The 16,478-nt window shown below is 40.4% G+C and overlaps 1 protein-coding gene across 1 annotated transcript in view; it reads left to right on the forward strand.

The window, feature by feature from the left end:
• Window positions 1–16,478, forward strand: part of LOC103359619 (eukaryotic translation initiation factor 3 subunit E-A) — a 28,775-nt gene that overhangs the window by 10,179 nt on the left and 2,118 nt on the right. Inside the window, exons 6-10 of the mRNA XM_008285042.1 lie at window positions 1,211–1,336; window positions 1,688–1,812; window positions 4,683–4,809; window positions 5,570–5,671; window positions 10,630–10,739. Coding sequence (XP_008283264.1) covers window positions 1,211–1,336; window positions 1,688–1,812; window positions 4,683–4,809; window positions 5,570–5,671; window positions 10,630–10,739 — 590 coding nt within the window. The remainder of the gene's footprint in view (window positions 1–1,210; window positions 1,337–1,687; window positions 1,813–4,682; window positions 4,810–5,569; window positions 5,672–10,629; window positions 10,740–16,478) is intronic.

Below are 16,478 nucleotides of genomic sequence, written 5' to 3' on the forward strand. Positions count from 1 at the left end.
AATGTTAACAAAGCAAATTTCCCTCAGGTACTCAGTTTCAATGTATATATTGGGCATGATCATTCGGGAGGTTAGTTCATGTCCTGTTTTAGGCGACTGACAACCTGCTCAATATATTTAGTCATCAATAAATGTATAAATAAACTTGGCGAAATAAAATATTTCATGTCAGAAGTCCATAATTTACTCACCAAAATGTTACAACAGTCTTAAGAACGCTCAGTTTGCAATTATATGAACTGAAGAAAACTTTTTTTTCCCAGTTAGATTTTATAAAAAACTAAGACAACTCTATTATAATCGGTCACAAGTAGACCCTCAGTAATATGTTGTAGGTCAGAGTAGTGTCCCCTGCTACAACTTTATGAGATGCAAAGTGTTTCTGCCTTACCGTCAGCTACAGCTACTTTTTCCCTATAGTTGAGCTTGTGGGACATTTTTTAGCTAGTATATGTGTGAAATGTAAGTTGGAGCCTAATATTTGGTGTGGATGTTTCTGGTGATGGAATACAGTCTTTTTAATACTAATGCCACAGATGAATGTGTCTGCAACATCTCAGCTACACATTCATGCTACACATTATAAGTTAGACGTTGTCATTGTTGACCATTCGTTTTGTATCTCGTATAGCTTTATGGGCCCATGTTCCTAAATCTCTGATTTCTCTTATTGACCACCAATGCAGATATTGAACATTAGTTTATCCTTGCTGGAATTCCATTAGACTTGAGGATCTGAAGCATTATCCAGTCAGGTAAACCCCACTGGAACCAGAATGTTTTGGTTCCAGTAAATTGCCCAGAAAACAAAAGTGACAGATTGTCCATGTTATGACATTTACATGTCTTTACTTACTGTGATAATTTACCTGAAAGTGAAGCAAATTTGGCTTCATATAAATCTAAGCAGTCTTTCATAATTCATTTCTCTTGTCTGTCAAGCTCCATTCCCATAGCATGACATGATTTAATCTGTTTATCCATTATAAATGAGAGAAGTCACTGTACCATGTCGCAGTGCCACTGAAGCCAAGCGAATAGTGACAAGCCCTGGCACACCGTTTATGGATGCACATGTTAAACAGTCTGCCAATCAGCATAAGAACACTCTTATTATTTAGTCTGTCAAATAATGTGGAAAAACACTTGTTTTGTGTGTGGGAATGATTCATCGGATTTTAACAAGTGTGCCATGTAATCTGTTCCCAAGGTCCCGTCTACAGACAGGAATGCCCTGAACTCACTGTGGGGGAAGCTGGCCTCTGAGATCCTGATGCAGAACTGGGAGGCAGCCATGGAGGACCTCACCCGCCTGAGAGAGACTATCGATAACAACGTAAATGCCCCACTTCTCAGAATTTGATACCGCATTTAGATTCTCTTACATAGACTCCCATATTGACATTTCACTTGCAGTACAGCTCTGCTGTGGCATTTTATTTCTTACCACACGCACTCATCTGACTACTTAAGAATTTGGAATTCAGTATGAAGTCGTTTTTGTTATTTGATTGATTGCAAGTCAAAAGGGAAGCACTCGTGATTTATTTTTTCTTGTGCCTCACTGAAGAATTACACAGCTTTGTATGCGTGATGTCATTAAATGTCTGTTTTTATCTTATCTTTGTCTTTTTTTGCACCTTTTTCCCCCTCTGCTATACTGGATTTCTGCCGTGGTCTTGTGCAGTCTGTCAGCTCCCCTCTTCAGTCTCTCCAGCAAAGGACCTGGCTCATTCACTGGTCTCTTTTTGTCTTCTTCAACCACCCGAAGGGCAGAGACAACATCATTGACCTTTTCCTGTATCAGCCACAGTAAGTTATCATTATATTACAATATATTCATTTTTTCAGTTTCTTAATTCCATTCATTCTTTTACACCCAGAAAATTAAACACAGTTGAGAGAATAGTAGGATGTAGTTGCATATTGAGTGGGTAATTAGGCCAGAAGATCATACAACGTTCTTTTGGGGCAGAACCACAAGCCAAGGTCTGAATCGCAATTCTCCCTGTACATATAGGTGAACTTGTGATCACATGATTAGTTATACATATGGTTGCCTGGATACAATGCCTGTCGCTGAAGTCCTCACTGACAAATTTCTGCATCTTGTTTTTGCGATTTGTACCTTGCGACTTGTAATGCTTCTTTCAGGATGTTGGTCTGGTCTCTGGAATTCTTTATCTTGTATTCTTGGTTTCTGTTTACAAAATGCTTTAAAGTAACACCTCCAAGATGCGATGGCACCCAGTGAGTGTGGTCCTAATTGTGTTACAACCCATCACACTTTTGCAGAGTTCATGTAGAGTAGAAAGGTTTGTACAGGGATGTTTTTAATAACATAATGAATGTCACATCACCCAGTAAAAATAAGGGACCTTTCCTCTAAACAGTCGCAATATGAAAACCACAGTTGAACCTTGGTCCTGCAATTGAAGGTAAACTGAAAGCGGCATGTAGTGGTTTAAAATTAATCTAGAAATTCCACCAAAATCTGTCATGTCTTGTGAGATGATGTATAGCAACATTGATTTGCACATTTTGGGAATGTCTTTTCCTGATGATCTTTTAGTCAAGTCGTCTTTATCTATTAAAACACATTTAAAACAACAGAAATTCAATCTAGTAGTCCTGTGGTGTTGTGTTTTATTTTTATTTTTTGGTTTGTTTGTTTTTTAACCTGTGTCTGATGTGTTATAATTATGTGTGTGGTCTGGATTTATAGAACATCTGTGTTAAATAATTTTTGAGTCATTTTGTAGCATGAACTTGACTTACAGCAAACATTGAGCTTTATAACCGATTTTTGGGTGGTGGGCTTCTTCACGAACCCTTCTGGTATTTGCAAAGTGGTTTCAGAAGTGTGTTTTCGTGTGGTCTGTTTACTCTCCAAGTCGAGAATCAGGCCATGTGTATCGCAGATCGGAAACTTTATACACTGTGTTAAAATTTGCACACCACCTATTTTGATGTCTTAGCTCTCTCCCCCTGTTCTGATTGCAGGCTTGTATAATTCTACAGATGATTGGGCTCCACAGACAGTATGACAGGCGACCACAACACAGCACACTCAAATGTCTGGTTCCCTGAATTTTACTCAGTTTTTAATTTTATTGTGGATGATTAAGGAGGCCTGCCCAATAATTACTCATGAAAAGCTCACCCAACCATCTGTTTGGACAAACTGAGGTAGTTTTGTGTGCTTTGCAGTTTCACAGTGTAGAAACCTCATGTTTTCCCCACTGAGGCTTGGTTTGGCTCTTGTTTCCCATCTCTTGACCAGTACTTCCTTTGGCTGAAGTCAGTGACCAGTGGCTGGCCTTCAGCTCCACACTTGACCTTCTTTACCCCTGCAGTCAGCAGATGCTGGTCCAAAGCCTTGTTTGTGTACTATTGACAGACTGCACACTCTTGAGTAGAAATAATGCTCAGTAATGAAGTATGACAGGTGCAAAATGGGCAAATGCTACTGCAGTAGTACAAGCCAAGCAAATTAATTATAAAAATCTCTCATTCAGTCGTTAGACATGATTTTCTTCCCCTGACAAGCTGTGAAATGGAACCTTGTTTCCTTGTCTCTCCTCTGTGTTCTCCCACAGCCCCCTTTGAAAAGAGGAAATTTGAACTCATACTTGATTTCTTGGCTGCATGCCTCAGTAGCATCTTCAGCAAACCAGTACAGTGGTGTTTGTTGACTCAAAACTCCCCTTGAAAAAATAAAAAGATGAAGTCCCTTAAGTGGGGTTAGGGTGAATGCCCCAAGAAAGATATGGTACAGTGACTCATGCAAGATTGCTTGTTATTGGAGCCCCCAGGAGAGTGAGTAGGTGTAAGTTAATCAGGAACACAGCATGGAGCCCTGCGGTCTTCCACGGGAGTCAAACAACTACAAAGGGAGGGAGGGAGCTTTCCTAAAACCAGGCCGACGATGGCTATGCCAAGTAGCCCACTGCTGTTTTTAGACTCAACATCACAACTGCCACAGGTCTCCTGTCCCTTTAATCGATTCAGCTAATTAAACTGTTGTCAGCACTGTTTCTCTGAACACCATGTGTTCCTCTGGCCATAGCTATGGGAGACCTGAAGGGGCCCACTCCACTTCCTCTTTTCACATTTAATTTGGTCAGTGAGGCACTGAGTGGATGGGGAAGTTCAAAGATGGATATTTAGAAACCAGTAAGGGGTTTTGGGGATACAGGTTATGCCAATTAATTACCATCTTGACAAACAAAGCGGTGTTTATGTGCTGACCTTACATGTTACACATTTTTACAGAAGACTGTCTCCAGGGTTGATGTGGGATTAGAATCAGCCTGTAACCACGTTGTGTCTCTAGTGTTCAGCCCTTAGCAAGTTGACCTGTGGTTGAAGCATCAGTCCCTCATGGATTGAGTTTCAGCTACTGGGCAGGTCCCTGCTCACTGATCTATATCTTCTTGCCAGGGTTTCCTTTTCCTCCCCCCTCTCATAGGACACTAATGAAAGAGACGGCTTTAAGCTCATGTGCAGCAAAGAAGGTCCTGTTAGGACATTTATCTGTTTAGCTGCAAAGGCTTTTTCCCTGTTCAAAATGCCAGGAGCCTGATAAGCAGCCAAAATGTTATATTGTGTGTCCTTGTAAAGATCATGTCTTTGCTTACAATGGTCTGATAAGTGATTACTTTTATCCTCCCTTATTCCAGATATCTCAATGCTATCCAGACTATGTGCCCCCACATCTTGCGTTACCTAACCACTGCGGTCATTACAAACAAGGATGTCCGTAAGCGTCGGCAGGTTCTGAAGGATTTGGTAAAGGTCATACAGCAGGTAAGACTTTCCTGTTTCACCCAGTGGTGTTTACAAAATGCACATGCTTATTGGGTCATTGCTTATTGGCCATACAGGTTTTAAAGGATGAGTGACTGACCATGGAATCCAATAGCATTGGTAACACTTCCTGTTGAGAATATGGGGTGTATATTGGTCTTAGTCCAGCCGGAGAAGCCTTAAACCCATTACTTCTGATGAATGGCAGTGAACTGACAACTGTAGCGTGCCCATGCCCTCCACCAATGACAGTAGCTGTTTTGGAGATCTACGCAATGTTTGGTTGTGTTGGTAATCACTAAAATATGTGCTCGGGCCTCTATACTCTGTGGCCTCAGGTCAGGTTAGGAGTCATTCTCTTAGCTTGATTTAGACTTGTTTGGATTTCAGAACATGTTGTCAGTTAAGCTCTTGTAAATTGTTTATTGCTATTGTGCCTCGCAGGTGGTCATTTTGACTACATTGTTGTTATTGTCAGTGAAAAACATGGATTTTTATATTTCATGAAAATTCACAAGCAGATTCAAAACAGATTTCTGTTGGATTTGAAAACGCACTCTTCAATTATTATTGGTAGTGTGAGTAAATCCTTAATCACATTCAATTTTGCTTTATATTTAATGTAATACATGTAATGTATGTCAGTGTTATTAGCATGTTAACATAAGCCTTAACTTTATATAATGAAATGTGAAACAGCAGCTTAGCTACATAAACATATGGATGTATTTGGAATTAATGGCTGATTTTATATCTTCAGGAATCCTACACCTACAAGGATCCAATCACAGAGTTTGTGGAGTGCCTGTACGTGAACTTCGATTTTGACAGCGCCCAGAAGAAACTCAGGGAGTGTGAGTCGGTGAGTAATCCTTTCAGTAATCTCATCAACATTCATTGTATCCTTTCGCTACCGACATATGACAATCCGTTGGTCTTGCTTTAAAGTGCATCTGGTGGGTCAGACTCCTGAACTTTCACACACAGCATCGTAGTAAACATAGTTGGTAATCATGTGATCTCGGTCTGACCTTCTGCCTCTTCACACAGCGATTCTATTCGCTGGAGTTCTGCGTGGGTCCAGACAGAACAGTGATGGTCTGTGCCTTGTAGCACACTGTCAGATGGTCTCCTAGGACACCGTATGACTCAAGCTTCAGTCAGATTTTACTATGGTCTGTAATAGACCCATCAGGCTAGTAGTTAACAGTAAAAGCTTTATAAGCAAAAGTCTCCGCAGAGGCGTGCAGACACTCGTTTTAAGAGGGAGATCTGTCATAGCACCACTATTTAGAGCATTTATTTCAATTTTGGTGTATAATGGTTAAATGTAACTGTAGTTCCTGAAGTGAAAATAGAATGAGTAGTACACTCTAAAAATCCTCTTTGTATGTTGACTACCAAGCTTAACACATTATTATGATTTGATAAGTGAAACTGACCTCAAGTGAACTAGCTAACAATCCAAAGGAATAAAATGCAACTATTTTAACAATTTTATTTCATCGTTATTTTTTTTTTTTCTGTAACAATTCCTGCAAATTTGTCAGAATTTCATCTTGTTAATAGTCTTCAAAACAATGGCATTCTACTTCAAGTTCTCCAACACCTTCAGTCAGAGCGCATTCACTGGCTGCTTTGTAATAATTCTTGGTTGAAACAGATGACACTTGGTCAAAAATGAAAGCTGACCATAATTGTAGAGATGTAGCGCTGTTTGGTGTGACTGGATTTGTGTTAATTAGTTTTACTGTCACAGGCTTCTCCATGTCTAAACCTTGGTGGATTTAATGTTTTGTACACCTGGTGTGTCTGATTTTAGATAAAATATTTAAAACACCTCTCACTAAAGATATTTAATTTCAGTAGTCAAGTGAAATTTAGGTAAACTTTGTAATGTCGCCAAAAAAGAATCCAGTTAGTTTTGTTTCCATTTACTGCTTAAAGGAAATAAACTAGGCTGTATAGTGTTGTCAGAAGGTGGTGGTGTAAGCTAAGCGAGACAAGACTGTACCGGAAACAAAACCAATTGTTTGCCTACCACTAAAATACAAAACAGGAATTTGACCGTCAAATAGAAAAATGGATCGCAGTCTCTCAGAAATTGTTTTCAGTCTGGTTTAGCTTTAGCCTCAGCTTTTCGCTGTGGTAGGTTGCTAACCTGAGGTTCTTGCTGTTTCCCATAAGATGATTTTGAAAGCAGTAAAGTGTAAGTAACAAAAGGGAGAAGAAAGCAGTGTAAAAGACATGGCCAATGGCAAGCTTATATCTGCAGTACACATTCCTTGAGTCAGACTGCAGTCGACCTAAATCAGTTGTAGGATGCCCAAAACAATGGCTTTTGTGAACACTGCTGACCAGGTCTAGTTTGGACTTTAGTCCGGTTGGGCAGTTTTAGAAGACATTTGCTCTCTGATTGGGTGCTGCCAGTTACTACCATAAACTGTTCATAAAGATGGACAAAACCTCTGTCCGAAACATGGAAATTAGCTATGCAGGCCAAAAATGTTTTTAATGAGCTTGTAAACATTTTCATGTCTACCCATAACGTCAGGCTTTTTAACATGGGACTCTATGGTGATTCACTCAGTTTTCGAGGCAGCCTCAAGTGGCCATTTGAAGACCTTCAGGTATTTGCTGTTCTTGTTGTATTTTTTTCAGACACGGAGGTTGCTGTTTGATCTGTACATGAACTTGTCGCTCCCACATAAACGGTTTCCGGTTTATGTAAATGGTCATGTGATGTCCTGTATATTACATTTGAAACTGTGCTGAAATGCTTGTCTGGACAGATTGTTTTTGTTTTAAAATGAGAGTGTCTCAGGGTACATGTAGTGTTCTCCTTCACTGCCTTTAGTGTCTTTGTTTTTTGCACATTACCACCACCTGCAGATCAGTGGAATTGTCGGACACTATTGGCAGGACTGTGTATGCATATGCGAGACAAACAGATTAAACAAGACAAACTGCCGGAGCTCAAAACTCTATAGGTTGCCTTTATAAGTATTATAGGAATATTACAATCAAGAAAATGTGTCTCTTTTAAAACCATGTGACGGTATGAAAAACAATCTTGTAACTGAATATTATTTTAAATTTTAAGGCCAGATTCATTTAATTTTGAGCCTTAATCGGGTTATTTTGTTAATTTGTGAGTGAATATGTCCTCTGATCTTAATGCTGCCGCTGCTCTTTACTGTTCCCTAGAGATACTTAGATACTCTAACTAGATTCTGGACATGTTCATTGGACATAAATCAAATTTAAAGATAGAGCAGGTGTCCTAGCAGTGTGTCAGGCTGCATGTGTAATTTGTGTAACTTGATCTCCTGGTTCATTCTCTGCATACACACTGTAATTTAAGTTTTCCCTAATGACTTGATAATTTAGAGCTGCTGAGGAATAGAAAGCTAAACTTTGGGTTATTTGGCCCCTTTTTCATCTCTTGCCTCTTGACGATAAACCTTCAAAATGAAAAACATGTGGCCTGATCAAATGGCTCTTTCCCAGGAGTAAATGTTTATAACTCGTGTCAGCGGTTTACTTAAGGTTCCATTTCGTTTTAACCCTTTTCTTTTTTTTTCTTTCTTTTTTTATTTTTTTTAAACCTAATACCAAGACTCATCAGCATCCCAAATCAATGTTTAATAAACGAGTAGTTCTAACCAAACTCATTGACTAGATTTGTTTTTACTTGGTTATACCCTTAAAACAAAATCTGTTCATGGTCAGAAAAAATTCCAAGCATGTTCCAAAAGAAAATTTGATTTTTCCTGTACAAAGGCCTTCAGAGGCCATCTTCCAATGATGACACGTACTATCAACAATATTAGAGCTGTATCCTATTTCAGCTGAGACATGACACACGCCCTCAATCACCGACCTTGTTAAACACTTGTATGCACTTTCTGGGTTGGTCTTGACCTCACTTCATAGGGGTCTATTTACTGAAACTACACTGTGGTTGAAACAGATGCTCAATCCCAACTACCTCTCAGGTCAGAGCCCAAGTTATTCCAGGTGCTTTTAGGACTAGCCTACCTGTCAGTCTTATCAGATCATGTCCAGTAGGCACAAAAGCCCTCTATTGACCTTGTCCAGTTAACAAGCAGGTCTACCGAGGTGGGTGGTTCCAAAAATGTTTAACAGCACCTTTAATGCATTACCTGTGATGGTCTGCAAACATTTTCCCAAAATGGTCTTGTTTGAAGTCAGTAATGCAGTTTTTTCTCCAGCAGAAATTCACACGCAGGCCTTTAAAAATCAGATTATTTCAGAGGTAAAGGATGTTTCACAGACCATGGAGTGATTGAGGTAAACGGATACCCCATTGGGATGGGCTCTCGTCTTGATGAGCATTTGTAATGCATCAATTTTCAGCCATTGAGAAGAGTGGCACCCATCTATTTACTGATTGCTGTAATAGCAAGATATGGGTATTGTTTTCAGCTCGCCTGTCTTCAGTTCACTGTACCCGGTACAATAGTTTGAGCCAAGTGCTTTCAAATGGGGAGTTTAGTTTGGTTCAAATTGTTCTGCGCAGGCGGTACAAGTTCTTTTTTGTTTCTTTCCCATTCCACCCAAATCTGGAATCACTGTCAGATGTTAGATGCTTGCATGTTGAAGAATGAAAAGTATAGGCCTACCTATAGTCAGGTCTTCAGATTGCGCATAAAAGGGCTTTTCAAGACCCTTTCAGATTTTGTTTAAGCTTTGTGGTTTGAATCCCAGATGACAATAATTAGGGCACTTAACTGTTCAAAGTTTATCAACCTTAGATAAGTATTGTCATAGCTCAAATGTGTGTTGCCTGATAGCGCCATGTAGTTGGGATTTATTCAACCGGAACTCAGGGCAGATAGCAGCTTTCTAAGCTTAAGCAAACAAAGAGCTGGTGATTCCTAAAGAACTTTTGAAGATAGAGGTCTGTGATGTGAAATGGCTCTCACTGGAGAGTTGAAATGTAGCAAGCGCTGAGAAATGTGAGCATTTCACACAGTGGTACCTCTGGGGCCATAGCAGGGTCATGAACATTTACGGTAGATGAAGTAGATGTGTTGGCCATATGCAGCCGTGTCAAAGAGTCTAAGCAAAGCTGTATTTTTTTTATTGTAGCTAGACACAGGTTATCCTGTATATTTGTGACTGTAAAGACTTTCTCTCATCTGGGAGTTTATTTGGACTAGTGGTGCTGCAGTTGTCGGATGATGGTAGCTGTGAAGTTTGGCTGTCCCGAAATGGGGACTTGATGCTATACCACCAGACCAGATTCCGATGATAGGTTGCTCTGACAGTGCAGTCATCTCTGTAGTTGGCTTTGGTCTGACTGTATTGTATGTGGTGGTTGTAGAATTTAAAGATTTGTGGTTGATTTGAAGTGCCTTACAAAAGCTGGGATTGCTGACTTTATAGAGGGAGCTTTTGTGTTGAAGACAATTGCCAAAATAAATCACTTGGTAACAAAAATGCAGCTAGTTGATCCCTCCTACTGTGTTTACTCTCACTGTAACAAAAATGGATTGGAATTTGGTTTCAGAGAATGGATTTTCTTTCCTTTCCCCCCCTCCCCTTTTCCATTAAATAGGCCATGAATTTGTAGAGGCAGACAGATTGAAACTTATAATATTGCATTCCTAACTCTCGTTGCTGTTCAGTTTGGGCCAAGCTATAACTTCTGTGAATTTCTAATAGTTCAACTTACCTCAAACCTTGCGCTGTTGTAATAGAGCCTTTTGGCTAGCTACACACTCTTACAGAAATAAGTGTTTGCATAATATCTGCTGTACACTGCTCTTACATAACATGCTTTCTGTCTCTTAGGTTCTTGTGAATGACTTCTTCCTGGTCGCTTGCCTGGAGGACTTTATTGAGAACGCCCGGCTCTTCATCTTTGAGACCTTCTGCCGAATCCACCAATGCATTAGCATCAGGTTAGCCACTTTATACAGTACAAACCGAATGGAATAGTTTGCAAGTTGTTGCCTTCGCACTGATGCTGCTGTATTGGGGGACGCACATATTTGAAAGGAGAATACAGACAGACATCCTTAAAGACTAACGAGATGTACTATTTGCTATCACTAGGCTTTGTAAGCACTGAGCAGTCAGCAAGCAGGAAGTAAGAACGTCGGCTTTGTGATGAGTGGAATTTCCCTCACAGATAAGTGTTTATTGGCCCGTCCACACACAGCCATGCTGACCCCACACATCTTGGGGATTAAGTATTATGTGGTTTAACTGCTTCCAGGTCTCCGCAGGTTTCTCTGCTTGCTAGGCTTTTAAGACCACCTGTTTGAGGCCAATTCACAGACAGTTTTCTTCCAGGAAGAGGTCAGGGTTTAGGCGGCTTTTGGCATTCCCTACTGCTCCAATGCACAGAAACATTTCAGCTCTTTTTTACTGGGTAAATGGAGGTCGGAGGGTTCTGTACGTTTCAATTGACTGCAAGTTTTAAATTCAGTTTAGTTACATTAAAATAAAATTGACCTTGGATGCTTCCCCAAAACCAAGAAATTTAGTAAATGCTAATTATAGTGAGCATTAGAAGAGAGAAAAAAAGATGAAAGTAATTGTCTGCAATTAAGAGAGATTATAGGATTTGGCTGCCTGTTTACATCAATTTTAGAGAGTGACCAAGATAAAGACAGCATTTCACTGTTCTTAGCAAGTAATTCTCATCTTTGTAAGGATATCTAAGCTCTGGTATTAGGCTGTGCATGCAATATTTTATTGTTTATTCTGTTTCTGACTAATAACCAGTATGGATTTCCCACTGCTTTCACAAAGCTGTATACTGGCCATCAGACATATTGTAAATGCTGAAGATTTGAAGGAAGCTCCATGAACACATGATGCTCAGTGGAAAGAGGGAATGAATTACTTCTGTTGACACGAAAATGATTGCATTGACTGTTATACAGAGCCGTGGAGGTCTGTAGTCAAGGTTGAACTGTGGAACATGATCAGGCCCTGTCGAAATCTCCAATTGCAGATTGTCTGGAATTGATTAGGAGTCCTGGTTCTTTTTGGCAGACGTACTGCAATTGGATCCATTTACTTGTTAGGGACCACAAAGGTTAGTGGTAACACTGAAAGAGGAAGTCGAACGGTGATTTTCCTACTTTTCACCTTTTTTCAGTGTCCCGAGCTCGCTGTCTGTTGAGGTCTCTGAAGCGGTAACGCACATCAGGGGCAGTTTTAGGGATTTCCGTGTTTATTTTTGGGGGTGTTATGACGATAGATAGAACATGTCTATTTTTGACAAACACCCAAATTCCAAGTCATTAGTCCTCTACCCAGAAGCCCTCTGCACCCAAGCGTGGATTCAAATGAATTTGATGGCTGTTTTTAATGAGTCCGTTTTTACAGCTGTTGGCCATGATGTTTTCACAGATATTTAGCTCGAAGTTTGCCCACAGCTTAGGACACAAAAGTAGACCAGAAGTTGGCGTAATTCAGTTATTTTATGCAATAAAGGCTTATGTAAAACGTACTGTAGGCAGTGAAAATGTGATTCAGGCTGCACTCGTAATTGCCTACACACACATCCTTTTGTCTAGACTTTTCAGTGTCCTGAGTGTGTGTTTCCAATTTAGGTTTGTTTTTCTTGTTTGATTTAAAGGCTGTATTTCCTTAGCCCTTCCATGAATGTTTTAGTGGCAAGGCCCTGCTTTGACCTCAGATGCACACTTGTCCTTTGACATTGTGAGTAAATGCTTGAGACGTGATCATTTGGGCATTTTTTTTCCCCCCTCATCACTAGATTATATTTGTACACAACAGCTCACTGGTAGTTGGAAAGAGTGTCTAGTGTATTTGGATGTAACACTGAAGATCTTTCCACCTCACAATTGAGTCATTAAAAAGACCACACAATCATTTCGGTTTCCCCGAAAAATCTATTTTACCCCAAACCGAAGGCGAGGTTGCTCCAAATGGCTTGGAGTCTCCCAAATGCTATCATATGTTAGTGTTTAACAATGCATTCATTTTAGGTCAGCCATGTTAAGAAAAGGGCTATTTTGGAGAAGAATCCCCCATCCTCCTCTCTCTCTTAACCGAGTTAGACCCCAATGCCTGACCCCTCTCTTCAAGTGTGAGGTTGGTATTGAGACTCACAGGAGTCCCCTAGCCTGAAGTCGAAAGCTCAGGAGCCAGAGTGAGTAAGGGGTCGAAATGAAAGTGATCCCTCTCCCCCAAGGAACAGGATCATGGTTGTGTAAAACAAAACCAGTCATGGAGGCTGTCTGCTTGGCTTAAGGGCCAAAGGATGTCAATAGTGTAGGTTGTTTAAGTCCGACCCATTCCTGCTTCCTCTTACATCTCCCTCCTTTTCTCTCTTTTTTTCCTCCCTTCTGTTCTCTGACTTCTCTCTGAGGTCTAAGTAGAGCGAGCCGTTGAAGAACTCTCTCAGAGACAATAAGATAAAGGAACCCCGCTCTGATATACAAATGTGCTTCCTGGGAGGAAAACATTGCCAGACTTTATATTATAAATTAGATTAGAGGACTTTGGTTGGTACAGGCCAAGGCCCTGGGCCTTTTGGGGCACTCTGTGTTCCTGTGTAATGCTGCACAGAGCACGTTGTCAGGGGTTAGGGGTTAGCTCAAGTCCCCGGTGAGGAAACCAGATCATGTTTGTTTTGATCACCAAATCTGACCTGGACTTGACTGACATGTGCCCCCACTTTACTGAATTGTCAAACAAAACACCCACAGTACCCCTGTGCAGCAATCACTTAATCGCTGGGGTAAAATTGGAACCAATAACAAATTTCATTCGTATTTGCCTTAGATTACTGGATTGTAAGATAAATAAGAGAAGGGTATTTCCGAATGTCACATGTGCTGCACATACAGCTCTGTTAAGTTTTAGGCACTTGAGATGTTTAGATTTGTATCCCTTGTGTAGCACCATCAGGCAGGCAGACGTAAGACTGGTCTCACACCAATTCTATGGCTTGACAATAAACCCAAATGGACAGGGTTTTATTATTTATCTTCAGCTACAAGAACATAGAAACCAGCCCTGGTCTTAGCATGATGAATCCAGTCACTTTTTTGTTAAAATAGCAAATCAAACCTTGTCATTCATTCGGCTATCAATATGAGCTACAACTACTCATCAATGCACAGTTTTCTTTACATTTGCAATATTTTGCCGTCAGACTAAACTCCTTGATGTTAGTAGTGTCACTGTGCGATCACCGACATGTGTTATCCATCACAACTTAAACTTGCGTCATTACACAGCCAACACTTTTCCAAACTTGTTAGGTTCCCAATAATGATCCATAGGAGCAATTTTGTTGTCATGCATCATTTTCCACAGGTTTTGATGAGCTTAAGTGTAATCAGCTGTTCAGCAGGGCTAATGTTACTACGTTTGTTGGTGTGAATGACAGGTTCATCAGTCTCTTTGTATCCTTTTTACTCATTGGAGCTGCTGGGATACTCATGAATCTACTCACAACAGTTTATTCTGTGTCGTGTTACCCACCTTCTCCATCACTTCACTGCGGTGAAAGTGTTGAGAGATGCGCACTGTCACTTGGAGACCAAACCCTATTTACTTCATTATGCTGACGTAATACTTTTTATTTGTTGTTTATGCTCTTAATGCCCCATCCAGACACTGACATCATTTCACTCTCCTTCTTTATGTGGTTTTGCCAACATTTTACCAACATTCATGGGTTAGAAAGTGGTAGTCTTCTTTTTGTTTGTTTTTGAGCTTTGAGGTGAGACAGACATATCACAAATCCCAAATAAGATTACTTTTCACTCAAAGAATGTCTTAAACAAGCCTCTGAGAGCAGCTTTTGAAATCTGTAGTGGTGGTGGGTTGTATTTGCAGAACCATGGCGTGAGAAGCGGTGTGGTCTGGGCAGATTCTAACTTACTCACTGAAGGGGTTTCAGAAATTGTGATTAATGGATCAGGAAGTGATAATTAGCGAAGTAAATTGTTTTTATATAGGCCCTATAACCTCTATTTTGTGCAAACACAGACTAAACACAACGACAAATTTGTCTTTCTACAGTATTTGTGCTGCTGAGGTTTTTCAGCGGTCTTGTTTTTGAGAGGCGAGGTGGAGTTACTGAAGTAATTTTGAGCAGCGTACAAACCGGTGGAGGATATTTATTGGGGCCCTGATATGAAATGTGGTAGGCGTGGAGGGTGGTGTGGGTCAGACTAGAGGAAGGGGGCAGGAAATGTTGGGGGAAGGGGGTCTGGATGGGGGTATCGAGGGGGTCTAGTTATTTTGAAAGCCACAAGGGAAGCCAGCTGCTGTGGGGAAAGCTTTGGATCAAAGAATGCCAGCCACCCTCATACCTCCCCTCCGTCTGCTGTGACACATCTACGTCTAGCTGTATCAAAGAGCAGCCCGGTCTCCAACCTGGCTTTTATTTTGGTGGACAGTCACCCGTTGGAACAGTGTGTCATGACAAACTGTAGCAGCCAGGTGGAGAGAGCGTGTGTCCTGGAAGCAGAGGTACAAAAAAATGAAAGGATCAGTAACCACAGAAGCTCACAACATGGGGTAGTGCCCACACTTCTAATTGAGTTATTCATACTAGTCTGTAAATCAAGCCCCCATTAATAGAGCACCAATGAAGTGTTTTTCTGGTGTGCTTTGTGTTACACACTTGGTGCCTGAAGCACAATACGTTGGCTGTTTATTAACATTGTCAAATGGAAATAGAAGCTAGTCATTTAGCACCTAATGTGCCACATCCATCATATTGTAGTGTAGTATTACCTAAGAGTTATTTGGTGCTGGTACATATTTCATGCATGAATCAGCAGAGCACAGACAGCAGCTCAATTTAATTGATGTCACTGTTTGCAAAGGCTTACCTCTCCAAGGGATCTGCAACAACTGCAGAGAATGCATACGATAAAAAAGTCCTGTGCAGATTACACACATGTGGCAAAGACAGAGGGCTCTAATAATACTAATGATTGCAATTTCAGGTGCAGTTTGTTCATTAGGGCTCCCGCTAACAGTTATTCTTATTGTTGATTCATCTGTTGATTATTTTCTGATTAATCAAGTAGTTGTCAAGTCTGTAAAATGTAAGCAAAAGGGGGAAAATGTTTCCTAAACTCCAAGATGATGTCGTCATTTGTGTTGTTTTGTTCACAACTCAAACATATTCAGCTTCCTGTCATGAAAAGGAAAAGAAACCAAAAACTACTCAAATCTAAGAAGCAAGAATTCTGCTTTTTCCCCATGTCAAGTTACTGAGACCATTAGATCACTAATCAACAGAGTCAATTATCAATTGAATTGCTGACAACTAATCAATCAGTCATTCATTACAGTTCTGTTGTTCATATTAAGAAATATCCTCCTAAAGACGTGCATTTTTCATTTTTTTTCACGACTATCCTAGTTTCTCTGTGAGGCTCTACTGTGGTGACAATTGAAACGTGCCGCTGTTAAGCAGGTATAAGGTTTACCATGCTCGCCATCTTAGTTTGACATAAGGTGCTAATTACTCTACATGCACTACAACAGCTGAGGACGATGGGAATTTCCTTCGTTTTGCAGGTGTGGTCATAAACCAAAGTATTGGTCAAATTAAAATTCAAACCTAATGACTCACCAAGGACACATCCTCTGGGAACTATGAATGTCTGTACAACATTTGAAACCAAACCTTA

The sequence above is a fragment of the Stegastes partitus genome, unplaced genomic scaffold, assembly GCF_000690725.1.
Source record: "Stegastes partitus isolate 25-593 unplaced genomic scaffold, Stegastes_partitus-1.0.2 Scaffold384, whole genome shotgun sequence".
In the NCBI taxonomy this organism is placed as follows: domain Eukaryota; kingdom Metazoa; phylum Chordata; class Actinopteri; family Pomacentridae; genus Stegastes; species Stegastes partitus.